Source organism: Colletotrichum acutatum, assembly GCF_030867785.1.
Source record: "Colletotrichum acutatum strain CBS 112980 chromosome Unknown BDZ83scaffold_66, whole genome shotgun sequence".
Classification (NCBI taxonomy): domain Eukaryota; kingdom Fungi; phylum Ascomycota; class Sordariomycetes; order Glomerellales; family Glomerellaceae; genus Colletotrichum; species Colletotrichum acutatum.
Genome location: NW_026849060.1, coordinates 2,817 through 16,517, shown reverse-complemented (window position 1 = coordinate 16,517; position 13,701 = coordinate 2,817). Strand labels below are relative to the sequence as shown.

At 34.4% G+C, this 13,701-nt stretch overlaps 2 protein-coding genes across 2 annotated transcripts; both read right to left on the bottom strand.

Annotated features, from left to right (window-relative positions):
• Window positions 1–1,049: 1,049 nt before the first annotated feature.
• Window positions 1,050–1,889, bottom strand: BDZ83DRAFT_793636 (uncharacterized protein; the record flags this gene model as incomplete). Its single annotated transcript, XM_060515783.1, has 4 exons — window positions 1,050–1,192; window positions 1,251–1,403; window positions 1,489–1,786; window positions 1,854–1,889. The coding sequence occupies 4 exons, from the start codon at window positions 1,887–1,889 to the stop codon at window positions 1,050–1,052; spliced, it is 630 nt and encodes a 209-aa protein (XP_060363379.1).
• Window positions 1,890–9,950: 8,061 nt separating this feature from the next.
• Window positions 9,951–11,234, bottom strand: BDZ83DRAFT_581006 (uncharacterized protein; the record flags this gene model as incomplete). The annotated part of the gene is made up of 4 exons (XM_060505411.1): window positions 9,951–10,312; window positions 10,375–10,530; window positions 10,586–11,114; window positions 11,205–11,234. 4 exons carry the CDS (start codon window positions 11,232–11,234, stop codon window positions 9,951–9,953), a joined length of 1,077 nt encoding a protein of 358 aa, XP_060363378.1.
• Window positions 11,235–13,701: the final 2,467 nt, after the last annotated feature.

Sequence of the window (13,701 nt, the reverse complement as noted above, 5' to 3'; positions counted from 1 at the left end):
TCCCTTTGTGGTCTTCATTAAAATCAATGCAACTCCAGCTTTCTTGTTGAAAACGCCAGGTCTCTATACAAAATCTGCCCCTGTTGAACATCTCCGGATGATAGCTAGTAGCTTACACCACAACCTATCTAACAGAGCGAGGTATTGTAGAGGTAAATCAACCTGTTGTGATAACTTGCACGATATGATTGATCACTTGGCGGGTAGCTCAATTGATGCGTGAGTCGCAGGAAGATCATAAGACACCCGTACTTGTAAGGTTATTCATCAGACGCGTGCACACATAGAGCGATACAGCTCGTAGTCTACAGGACTTTCAGCTGACCACTTTTCACTACATACTCATCTAATTATTGATCCTTGGGCTCTTCTGGTACAGGTTACAGCAGAGTAGATTGAACGAATGAGGCCAAGCATCCTCGCCGTTGAAACAAGGGGAGCATACGCGTTGATGCGCCATATAAACGAGCATGTCTTGGCATAATCAAGGGGATACGACACTGTTAAATCTACACATTGGCCGTATGACAACCTGAGCTCTGACATGAGGCTCGAATATAGTTTCAACCGCTGATTTTTCGTCGTCGTCGATTGTCGTTCTATCAATGTGAGGGAACGTCATCGGCACATGATAACGCTGTTGCGAAGACATCCTCTGTAGGCTAGCTACATGAGCGAGTAGGGATTTGATTGAAGTCAGTTTGACTGTAGGATAGCTTGGGTACGGTGACCTGAGTTCAACTGTTGAACTTCACAACTAGGAGTCTGGCCATGTGTCATGCCCGGAGATCCGATTCTAGAGAATTCAACCCTCGCGAGTGGCATTTAGGCCCACACAATCATGACAAAATACGTTGTCATGAGTAGTAAAAAAAAAACCCCCATTATTTGAGGCGTGATTAAAAGTATACGCATATGTAAAACGGCTTCATCTGAGGGAGATGGAAGCCTCCCTTCCCCCTTGGATATGATACGCACATGTCATGTGGCCAGTACACGCCGCGCTAAGGGCATCACGACTTGTTTGAAATCCTTCGTAGGATATGCATTCATGATGAGAAGTTCTTGCTCTCGCTATCGACTTGAACTGTTTCGACCGAAGTCTTCGTAGATTGGCGGTCGAGCAGAGGCTTCAAGCCTGGAAGGGCCACCACGGTAATGGCGAGGGTCATTTCCAGAATGCTCAGAGGATCTGTGGAGCTCTTGTCAGACCATAATGTTGTGAATGGGCACAGGTGTACTATACTTACAAACCAAGTTCTCCTGGCCAGTGCCAACTTTCAGGGTAATGAAGCGTACAATAGTTGTCATGATGGTCAAAGTACCAAGAGCGAAAGTAAGAGTCAGACCGGTGGATCGCTCGAGGACACCTTGGATCAACAGAGTCAAAGGGAGAACATAGACTATAAGAATTATGTTTAGTATGCGTTCTCAGCGAGTCATCGAAGATTTGACAATTAGTGTTGGAGGGATGCCGGATGATCATACCGCAAAGGTAGCAAGCGAGGTTGAGGGTGAAGTTGAGGATGAAGGGCTCTGGCGCGTAAAAGACACTGCATGCGCCATCTTCCTGTGACCACTGCACCGAAACGTCCTTTCCGCAGAAAAATGTGTCGTCCCAAAGTATAGCTATGTACGAAAGGCAGACGAAAGCAGTGATGCCCCAGAGTGCCTTGCGCATTACCGGGCTGGTAGTTGAGGGAAAGTAGGCCCAGTAGAATGCCAGCATGCTCATTTTGGGGAAGCCCATCCCGACATCGTAGAAGTAGTTGGATGCGAAGGAGATCTTTGTGGTAGAAGTTAGTCACTAGTGATGACATGGGCCACATGGGTCTTCATGGCTAGAAGCGTACCTTGGAAAGAGCGACGGAAGACTCCCAATGATCCATGACGCCGAGTTGGAAGGTCAGAGTGTCACATATGATCAAGGCGAGAGCGTTGATAGCGGAGAGGACGAGGAGAATATCTGACCAGGCCAGCTTCTCTCGTAGCCGGAAGAGACGGGCATAAAGTCAGAGACCGACGAATACATAAGAAACTGCTAGCAGGATCGATTTAGATATCTGAGTTCAAGTGTTAGAATGGTCTTGCTGAGGTTATGGTACTAAGAAGCATTATAGCTGTTATTACGGGCTAGACCCGATTAGTAGATCCGAGCCTTAGCCCGGATACTACTACGGCTTATTATACCGCTTCTACAGAGGTCCTATTTAAGCGCTTTTCTTTTATAGAACTTTTATAGAACCTCTACTCTAAAAACCTTTATTCCTTAACTTAGATTCTATATATTAAAATCCCCTTAACGTAAATTTACGTAGGCTAGACTTTTAATATATTTAAGCTCTTTTTTTTACCCGCTTTATTATTAATTATATTACACGATAAAAATAAATACGATTATTAATATACCGCTAAGTACCTAGCTAATAGGAGCTATAATATAAACCTAAAAATAGATTATTTAGAGCTTATAGGAGTTAATAAAAGCCTAGAAATAGGGTAAAATAAAAAGAGTAACGGATATAGCGAAATAAAAGCGCGAATATAAAAAGTTTAATAAAATTTTATAATTACTATAAGAATAGTTTTAATAAATAAGCGGACCCCCCGCGCTTTTTATTAAAAAACCTAACCTTTATAAAACCCTCGCTAGTTTAAAAATACCTTTTAATAATAGAGCCCCCTATAAAAAGCCCTTATTAAACCTAGTAAAGTTCTCGGGTAATAAAAACGAATATAGTATTTAAAAAGCTTAGATATATAATAAGCTCGTTATCGATATACTATTTTATTATATTAATAAAAAATAAAAATATTTTATTTTTTCGTACTTTACTTCTCGGGTTTAAAAAATAATAAACTAGTTTTATTATAAAAGAAAGAAAAACGGGAAACGAGGGTCTAACGAACTCTTTATATACTTTTTATAAATATATAGCGACCTTTATTAAACTAGGAACGCCCTTAACGAACTATCGATAATAACTATAAAAAAGGGTAAGAAGTTCGTAATATTTTTATTCCGATTTAAAAAAACTTTAATTAACGCTAGAGGCTAAAAATAGCCCGCGGACGTTATAATTTAATATTTTATTTACGCTTTAGCTCTATAATTAAAAGAATATATAATCGCTACGTTTTAAAATAAGTCGTTATATACTAGCTTCTTTTATAATATTTAAATAGTAGCTAGTAATATAAAGGGCTACGACTTTAATTAGCGTAACCCCTAGATTTCGGTATAAAAAAGATATCGCGTAATAAAAAAACGCGTTAATAGTAATGAAAATATAATTATAACTAGAGCTATAAAGGCTACAAAACTTAAATAAAAAGCGAAGCTATTAACGAAGCTAAAGACTTAGTACTATTTTAGTTATAATAAAGTTAAATATATTATAAAGAACTATAAATAAAAGCGGGAAGCTCGCGTAGCTTAAATAGCGCCTATAGAGCACTATATAGAAGAGGTAAATTTAAATAACGACAAATATTATTTAAAAAAAGAATAGTTTTAGTATAAAATCGGGTACCGGAGCCTATAAATAAAGAATAAATAGGATAGGAGTTATTTAATTAATAACGGACTATAAGCGGGCCTTCGGCACTACTTATCGCGAAGATTAATAAAATATATAAAACTTTAACGCTAATAGACTATAAATATAATATATATTTTATAATAAACTCTTAACTAGCCCGCCGTCTTCGCTTCCTATATATAAATAAAACGAAATATAAACTTCGCGGATTTGTAAATAAATCTACCTAAATTATAATTAAAAGGGTCGTTACTTTTAATTTCAAAATTAGCGGCTATATAAAAAAGGTATATACGTATATTATTAAAAGCCTAAACGTAAATATATTTTTTAAAAAACCTTAAATAGAACGGAACTATATTATATACGATATAATTAAATAGCGGATTTAATATAAAAAGGGTAAAATAAAAGCGTACTTTAGTAAATAAAAAAAAAGCGCTATAGTATAAGAGATTTATAAAATATAAAGCCTAGGAGCCCCCTCTTTTACTATTTTATATTATAAAGTCGCTATAAAAAAAAAGCGCTAGCCGAGTAAGTATATTACGGGGATCTAAGTAATTAACTTTATTAATATTAATAAAGCCTTAAAGCTAAAGAGCAAAACCGATTACTTTTCTCGGCTATTATAATAAATAAAAAAGGAATATAATAACCTTTTTAAGCTATTTAAAGTATACCCCCTTTTACTAACTCGGCTAAAAATCGACTTTATAATTAACCTCGAGCGGTAATTTAATAAATAAAAAGCGCCCCTCTCCTAGGGCCCCCTTTATTTTATATCTTATAAAGAGCTATTAGTATTATATAATACTTTTAAAAACCTGTTTAATAAGGGCTTTATTTAAATTAGTAGCTCTTTTACTAGAGCCCCCGTTCTTTTCGTTAAGAAACTAAGGAGCGGCTTACGCTTTTATTATAATTATAGAGCGTTAAACGTAATTATATAAAAGGACCGCTACCCTTTACTATTAATTAACGAAACCCTTTAAAAAGTTAGTTTAATAAAGTAGTTTATAAAGCTAAACGTCGTAGCGGCCTTTTATAAAATTAGGGTAACTAAAGGGTATTAAAAAAAGACCGCTTTTTAAATATAGTACGGCCTTTTTAAATAAATAGTTTATCTATTCGGCTTAACCGGGGCGCTCGCTATATTTTAAAAGTATATAAACTAGACTTTAAAAGAATTCTTTAACGACTTTACCTTTATATATATAAACGATATATTAATATATTTAAATAGATCGAAAGCGGACTATAAAAAAAAGGTATAACGGATATTATATACCCTCGTAATAGCGGGCTTTAATTTTAACTTAACTAAAAACGAGTTCTCTATTTAAATTATAAAGTACGTTAGATTTATTTTTAAAGCGGGATAAAGGATCGTATATAACCCGGAAAAAGTACGCACTATTTATAAATAGTTCGTACTTAAAATAATAAAAAGGGTTAAAAGCTTCCTTAGCTTTACTAACTATTACTACGTATTTATATATAACTACTCCGCTATTATTAAACCCCTTAACGCCCTAATTAAAAAAGGGGCGCCGTTTAAATAGATAGCTAAATAAAACACTACTTTTAAAACGTTTAAAAAGCGTTTTATATCCGTACCCCTATTTCAAAACTTTAACCCTAACTTAATAATAATTATTAAAACCGATTACTCTAAATTTATATTTAGAAGCTCTCTTATATAAAAAGATCTATTAAGTATATACTAACTAATCGCTTTTTATTTATAAAAGCTTATACCCGCTTAATATAACTATTTAATTTATAATAAAAAGCTCTTTACTATAATATCCTATTTAAATACGTAGGACGCGGAGCTATAAAGCTTTTACGGATTTAAAGTTATTATAGATTATAAAGGGTTAAAATATTTTATATAAAAATAAAAGCTAACCGAGCGCTAGAGCCGTTAAGTAAAATAACTTTTATAATATTATTTTAAAATCGAGTACTACCTAGGCTATTTATTAGCCGCCCTAGACGCGCTCTCTAAGCGCGAATAAAACGCCCTAACCAGCTAGGATAATAAAAAAAAGAAAAAAAGGATTATTTAGGTAATTCTTAACTTTACTTAGTTAATAACCGGCGCGGTTTATTAAACCGAAACTATAAAAGTACTCGAGCTATTCGAAACCGATATTTTTATAAACGACGCGGAGCTCTAGTAATAATAAAACGAAATAAAAGTAAAAGATAAATAATATTTTAAAATATATAAAGTAGTATTAAATAGAGCTAAGGCGCTCCCCCCTAAGTTAGGCTTTAAACTATAAATCGCGGAATATAATATTAACGTACTTTTAAAACTAACTTAATAAAAAAGATTATAGGTCTTTAAATATAAAAACCCGGACTATAACGATAACGCGCTCTAAACGGAAATAATTTAGCGCTATTATAGATCTTTAATAACGAACTATTTTAATAAAAACGCTACCGCGGCTATCCTATTTAGGTAGTTCTATTAGCTAGGCTAGTTTAGCGTAATAAAGAGGTTTATTTAAAACTATAATACTTATAGAGGGAGTACTATATAGTAATAAACTAAACGCGGCCTTTTATAGCTTTTTATAGTACTGGAATAGATAAAAAGCGACCTAGTAATAGACTTTATTACTAACCTCCCTCTATTATTAAAAAGTAGCGCTCGGTTTTTATAAATAATAATTAACCGCTTCGTAAAGTCTATTACTCTCAAACTAATAGTATTTATAAAGGTAGAGGCCTATATAGACCGCTTTATTAACTACTATTTCTAATTTTATAAAATGCCTCGGTTTATTATAAATAATCGCGGTAATAATTAAATTAATAAGTTTTAGCGCCGATTCTATATAAAAGTAAAGATAAAATAGTATTTAAATACCGCTTTTTACTTATAGACCGATAGGTTAACTGAATAATTTAACTAAGAGATCGAAATAATTTTATAACGTATAATCGTATATACTTAAAATAATTAAGAGGACTAGCTACTAACTACCTAACTAAGCTTTAATAACTAAATAGCTTTAATAATAAAGCTCTTACCTTTTTTTATAGAGTACGGGTATAACGTCGAGCCTTTAAGGATTTAAAAAAGCGTATTAAAAACGGTAAACGAGCGGGAAATAAAAGCCGATTTTATAATATAAAAACTTGTAAAAGTAATAAAGTTTACCTAGGCCGCTATAGCTGCTTTATAAAAACGGATAGAGCGCTTAGCTAATAAATAAAGAGCGCTAATAGAGCGCTTCGAAATTAATAATAAAGTATAACTATATATAAGTAATTATAAGTCCTTTAAACTTAATAAAAAGTTAGACTAGCTATATTATAAATATAAAATAGTCGAGGTTATAAAACTTATTATTATGCAGCTTAACGTACCCGGTAATATTTACCCCTATTTTTATATTAATATATTACGGCGTATAGCGAACGACCTTTTACCGGGCTAATAATAAATAGATAAAAGGCCCCCTCTAATTAAAAAAGATAACGGGGACTATTAATTAATTAAAAAAGTACTTATAGCGTAATAAAAGTATATAGGCCGCGGATAGTAAAAAGAAGTCTTTATTAAATAAAAGGGCTATTAAAAGTTAATATAAAAACCCCTATTTTTACTCCGCTTAATAGACGCCTTAAAAGAGTTCGAATTATACTATAGGCCCGCTAAAAAGTTTAATAACGACTTAAACTATTAAAATAAAATTAAAAAGTATTAAAAGCCCGTAATAATTATATAAATTATAATAGCGAAAAGAAAATAGGTATTAAATAAAAAGTAAAAAAGTAATTAAGTTAAGGCCCGTAAGTTAGAAAACTATTTAGCCCCGTAAAGCGTAATATAAAGCTAACGGTAATACTATAAGTACGAAAAGGGGCTATTTAAAGTTTAAAAACCGAGAGCTAGCTACCCTTTTTAACCTAAATAAGGAGAGGTTAATAATAAACCGCAGTTTAAAAACGGATTAGTTATAAAAAAAAAGAGTATAAAAAAAGTATTTATAGTAACGTAAAAAGAAGTAAGGGCTTAATAATATTTATTAATAGCGCGGGCTTTTTTTATAATAAAAAAGGCCGCGCCTTTAATAATAAAAATAATAATAAAAGTAATAGCGGGGGTTACGCGGGTAGGGGTCGCGCTAATAAAAGTTATATAAAGGATAGGCGTTTTAATAGCGGGGGAAGTAATTATAATATAAATATTATAGCGGGCGCGGGCCTCTTTATTTTTAGCTTTAATTTAAATAGCGGTAGTAATATATAAACGGTTAAAAGTACTTATAAAGTCTTTATATTAATAATAAAAAAAAAACGGTTAGTAATATATAAATAATAGATATTAAGCGGATATATAACGGCTTTAAAAGCGGGGTCGTTTATAATAGGGGTTAATAGCTAGTAGTACTCTTTAATTATTTAAGAGAACTTTACTTAAATAGTTTTAGTAGCGTCGTTAAGCTAAGAATAATAAGTTAGTAATTATAAAATAAATAAAAAATAATAATAATAAATATACGGGGTTATAGCGGCAGTTAGCTTTACTATTAGTATAGGTAGTATAGTAAATAGTATTTTTAGTTTTATAACGAATTAATAACCTATAAACGGGTAAATAACGGTAGCTTAATATATAGAAGTAATTATAATAACCGATACTAGCTAGGGTATTATTACCCTTAGCTAGCGCCTATATATAAAAAAAATAGGGGACCTCGCGTAGGGCGCCCGGTATAAAAGCCTTTTTAAGCTTATACTCCTTTTTCTTTTTTTTTTCTTTTTTCTTTTCTTTACCCTTTTTATTAAACGTTAGCTAAATATAAAGTTAATAGATTTTATAAATAGAGAACGGATACGCTATATAAGTTTAATATACTATCTAAACGTTTAACTCGTCCTTAAAAAAGTAAACAAATAATAGCTTAGAATTAAAACTAAACTTTAACTCTTTATTATTTATATTACCCTCGTTATTAAATAGGGTAATAGGCTCGGCGGGCGCGGTAATAATAATAAATTAATTAACGGGGACGAACTATTAAAATATTAATAATAAATAAAAAGCTAAAAAGCCGCGGAGTAATAGTATATAGAAAATATAGCGGTAGCGGTATATAAAATATTTATTTAATTATTTTTTAAATTAAAAAAGGGTTTTTAAACGTATACGGGCGCGCAAACGTAAAAAAAAGATTATATATATAAAAAACGATAACGGGGATAGTAAGCTTATTAAAAATTAAATTTTTATAATAGATTAGCGAAATTTAAATAGTAGAAGCGCGGAAATAAATAAATTAAAGTATTTATAAATCGTTATATAAAGGTTAAAAAGAAAAAGCTTTTTATAAAGGGGGGGAGCTTAATAAAAATTAATAAAAGGGACTATAAGTAATTAATTAATAGGTTAAAATAAAGTAGTTAACTACCCGGGGTATTTATAATTAAAAAACGGTTTAATAACGGATTCGCTCTAAAAGCGAAGTAGGGGGGTACGTATTATAAACTAGACCCGATTAATAAATCCGAGCTTTAGCCCGGATATTACTATAGCTTATTACGCCGCTTTTATAGAGGTCCTATTTAAGCGCTTTTTTTTTATAGAACCTTTATAGAACCTCCGCTCTAAAAACCTTTACTCCTTAGTTTAGATTCTATATACTGAAATCCCCCTAACGTGGACTTACGTAGGCTGGACTCTTAATAGCTATAGAAGCTTACTATATAATCTTTTCTATTTATAAAGTACGCCATTTCGTTAGATAGCTCAAGTTCACTAACTACAAAGCATAGGTAATTAAAATGACTCGGGAGAAGTGCGCTCTGGTGCTAAGATATTGTACGATTTGGAGTGAGACATCGGCATTAATAAAGAGGCCTACGAAAGCGATACGTCTGCGCATTCTACAAGCCGGGGTAGTGTCCAAGAGAGCCACAGGTGGAGGATCGGTTGTCTATTGGTCCGGATATGAACCGAATTGCTCCAACAGTGGGATCACGAAGATGCCAGCCATTAACGGAGCAATATTTCGTGTGGATTAACTTGACGGTTGGGAGCAGCAATGCTGCAGCATAGTCGACAGGGGAATTGAAGCGAGGTTGCAAATCCTGCAGATTTTGATGCGAGAAACAGCCCAGAACCCTTTATTTTTTCTTCTTCCTCAGTCTACAGTGTCCGCGGGTCTGCTCTCTTTCGGTTCGTATCCCCGGGTTCTTCTGTGTGGTATTACAATTTCTCCATGCGTCCACGCCGCAAATGCGCAGGAATATGGTCGAATCCCGCCAAAGATGATTGGCTCCTCGGTCGTTCTCCGTCAAGCCCGGACCCGCCGGTTGGTTCTTCACAAAAAGCTCACCTCAGTCCTCTCTCCATCCCCGTCCTCGCTTCCGCGGTCTCTGCTAACCGAACGCCGGGCGACTCGAATCCTTGTCCCCGTCCTCACGGCGTTGATATGTCACGCTCACTCGAGCGGATTTGTAGATTACATTCGATCCCTCGAGATTGTTCAGCTCCACCTCGCTGCCTGATCCCTCCTCGGGAACTGCTCTCGCTGTTGCCACATACGGCTCCCTTCCCGAGGACAGCTTGATGTGACCCCGACTGAAATTCGTTGGTGGTTTGTCAAATGCCCGCCCTGCTGACCCAGTTTGCCCTGTCCCATACTTTGAGGTAGCCAGCCCTCGGCGATGAAGAAGTGACTTCAAGGCAGGTAGAGACACGACAATTATTGCAGCGGCGATTTCCGTCATGGAAAGCACATCTGGAACCCGTTCAGAATCATGCCATGAGCTAGGTTCCGCATTCAATAGTTGTAGAACTTACAGACGTTCGTCCATGCGTTGATTGCTTCCACAGTAGCGAATCTTCCAACGCTGGCCCCTATCGTGATGATGCCGGTCGAAAATGTGGCGGCCAGTCCAATGATGTATCTGCCGCTGAGTTGCAGACCAAAGAGAAGCGGGAATGGAATAGCGAAAACTATTTCCTAGTCAGTCGGCAAGCTTTGATAGCGCGGATGAGACGCCTGGCGTACTCAACACATCTGACACAAGATTCATGGCCCAATCGATGCGAAAAACATCTTTTGAGTCATAAGTACTGCAGCTTCCCTCTATATCCCAGTTAATAGAGACATCACGGCCACACCAGAATGTGTCCAGAAAGAAAGTCGTCACTGCGAAAGATATCGTCACGGCGCTCACGCCGTAGAGAGCTTTCCGAAGAATCGGCATCGTTGGCGGAATCAACTTGAAGTAGAAGGCAAGCAACGCAAGTTTTGGGAAGTATATTCCGGTGTCGTAAAAGTAGTTTCCAGCAAAGGCAACTTTCATCAACAAGATCTGTTCGTCTATGGGAGCCTCGGGAACTTCGGGGTCGTATTCGTTCATTCCGCCAAGGTTGTAGGCCATAGTGTCGGTCGTGAATAAGGCAGTGGCATCGAGCAATGAAGCTACGAGAATCCAATCGCTGATTGTCAGCTTCTGATGTTGTCGCACCAGACGAAGCCATAAGCGTGCGAGGACGAGGACGATAGCCAGTCCTAGAAGAACGGCCTCGATGGGCTAGATAGTTTCATCTTAGTATAAATAACTAAGAAATTTACATGCGGTGTTTAACAACGTCTGAATAGCAAAAATAGAAGGTTAACTCACCACAACGGCCTCCTTCGCTACCCCTGCCATGACAGTTTATCTAAAGAGCGAGTAAATGGAAGTCGACTTCGCTATTTGATGCATGCGAAGAACAAACAATCTTGCGTAATTGGGGGAGGACTTTGAGCACATGGAAATGAGATGTTGAGAATTGGGACAAACAGTGGATGGCCACAAGCATTGTTATAGATCATTAGTATTACGGGCTAGACCCGATTAGTAGATCCGAGCCTTAGCCCGGATACTACTACGGCTCACCGCGCCGCTTTTATAAAGGTCCTATTTAAGCGCTTTTCCTCTATAGAACCTTTATAAAACCTCCGCTCTAAAAACCTCTATTTCTTAACTTAAATTCTATATATTAAAATCCCCCTAACGTAGATTTATATAAACTAGACTTTTAATATATCTAAGCTCCTCTTTTTACTCGCTTTATTATTAATTATACTATATAATAAAAACGAATATAATTATTAACGTACCGCTAAACGCCTAGCTAGCGGGAACTATAACGTAGATTTAAAAATAAATTATTTAGGGTTTATAAAAACTAGTAGAAGCTTAAAAATAAAGTAAAATAAAAAGAGTAGTAAATATAGCGGAGTAAAAATATAAATATAAAAAGTTTAATAAGATCTTATAGCTATTATAAAAGTAGCTTTAATAGATAAGCGGACCCCCCGCGCTTTTTATTAAAGAACCCGACCTTTATAGAACCCCCGCTAATTTAGAGGCGCCCTTTAATAACGGAGCCCTTTATAAAAAGCCCTTATTAAACCTAGCGAAGTTCTTAGGCAATAAAGACGAATATAGTATTTAAAAAGCCTAGATACGTAATAAGCTCGTTATCGATATACTATTTTATTATATTAACGAAGAACGGAGATACTTTATTTTCTTGTACTTCGCCCCTCGGGTCTAGAAAGTAGTAAGCTAATTTTATTATAAAAGAGGGAAAAATAAAAAACGAAGGTCCGACGAACTCTTTGCGTACTTTTTATAAATATATAATAACTTTTATTAAGCTAAGAACGCTTTTAATAAACTATTAATAATAATTATAAAGAAAGGCGAGAAGTTTATAATATTTTTATTTTGATTTAAAAAAACCCTAGCTAATACTAGAGGTTAAAAATAGCCCGCGAACGTTACGATTTAATATTTTATTTACGCTTTAGCTCTACGATTAAAAGAATATATAATCGCTACGCTTTAAAATAAGTCGTTATATACCGGTTTCTTTTATAGCGTCTAAATAGTAATTAATAATATAAAGGGCTACGACTTCGACTAACGTAACCCCTAAATTCCGGTATAAAAAGGATATTATATAATAAAAAAACGTATTAATAACGATAGAAATATAACTATAATTAGAGCCGTAAAGGCTATAAAGCCCGAACGAAAAGCAAAGCTATTAATAAAACTAAAGACTCGGTACTACTTTAACTATAATAAAATTAAATATATCGTAAAAAACTATAAATAAAAGCGAAAAGCCCGCGTAGCTTAAGTAGCGCCCGCGGAGTACTATATAGAAAAAGTAAACTTAAATAATAACGAATATTATTTAAAAAAAGAATAGCTCTAATATAAAATCGGGTACCGGAGCCTATAAATAAAGAATAAATAGGATAAGAGTTATTTAATTAATAACGGACTATAAATAGGCCTTTAGCGCTGCTTACCGCAAAGATTAATAAAATATATAAAACTTTAATGCTAATAAACTACGGATATAATATATATTTTATAATAAACTCTTAACTAGCCCGCCGTCTTCGCTTTTTATATATAAATAGAACGAAACGTAAACTTTATAGATTTATAAATAAATCTATTTAAATTACGACTAAAAGGGTCGTCGCTTTTAATTTCGAAATTAGCGGCTATATAAAGAAAGTATATATATATATCGTTAAAGGCCTAGATATAGACGTGTTTTTTAAAAAACCTTAAATAAAACGGAACCGCGTTATATACAATACAGCTAAATAGTAGATCTAATATAAAAAGGGCGGAATAAAAGCGTATTTTAATAAATAAAAAAAAGGCATTATAGTATAAAAGATCTACAAAGTATAAAGCTTAAAAACCCCCTTTTTTATTATTTTATATTATAGAGTTATTATAAAAGAAAAGCGCTAGCTAAGTAAGTACGCCGCAGGGATTTAGGTAATTAGCCTCGCTAATATTAATAAAGCTTTAAAACCGAAGAGCGAGATTAATTACTTCTCTTAACTATTATAATAAATAAAAAAGGAATATAGTAACTTCTTTAAACTATTTAAAATATACCCCCTTTTACTAGCTCGGCTAAGAATCGACTTTATAATTAACCTCGAATAGTAATTTAATAAATAAAAAGCGCCCCTCCCCTAGGGCCCCCTCTATTCTATATCTTATAAAGAGCTACTAGTACTATATAATACTTTTAAAGACCTATTTAATAAAGGCTTTATTTAAACTAGTAGCTCCTCTACCGGAGCCCCCGTTC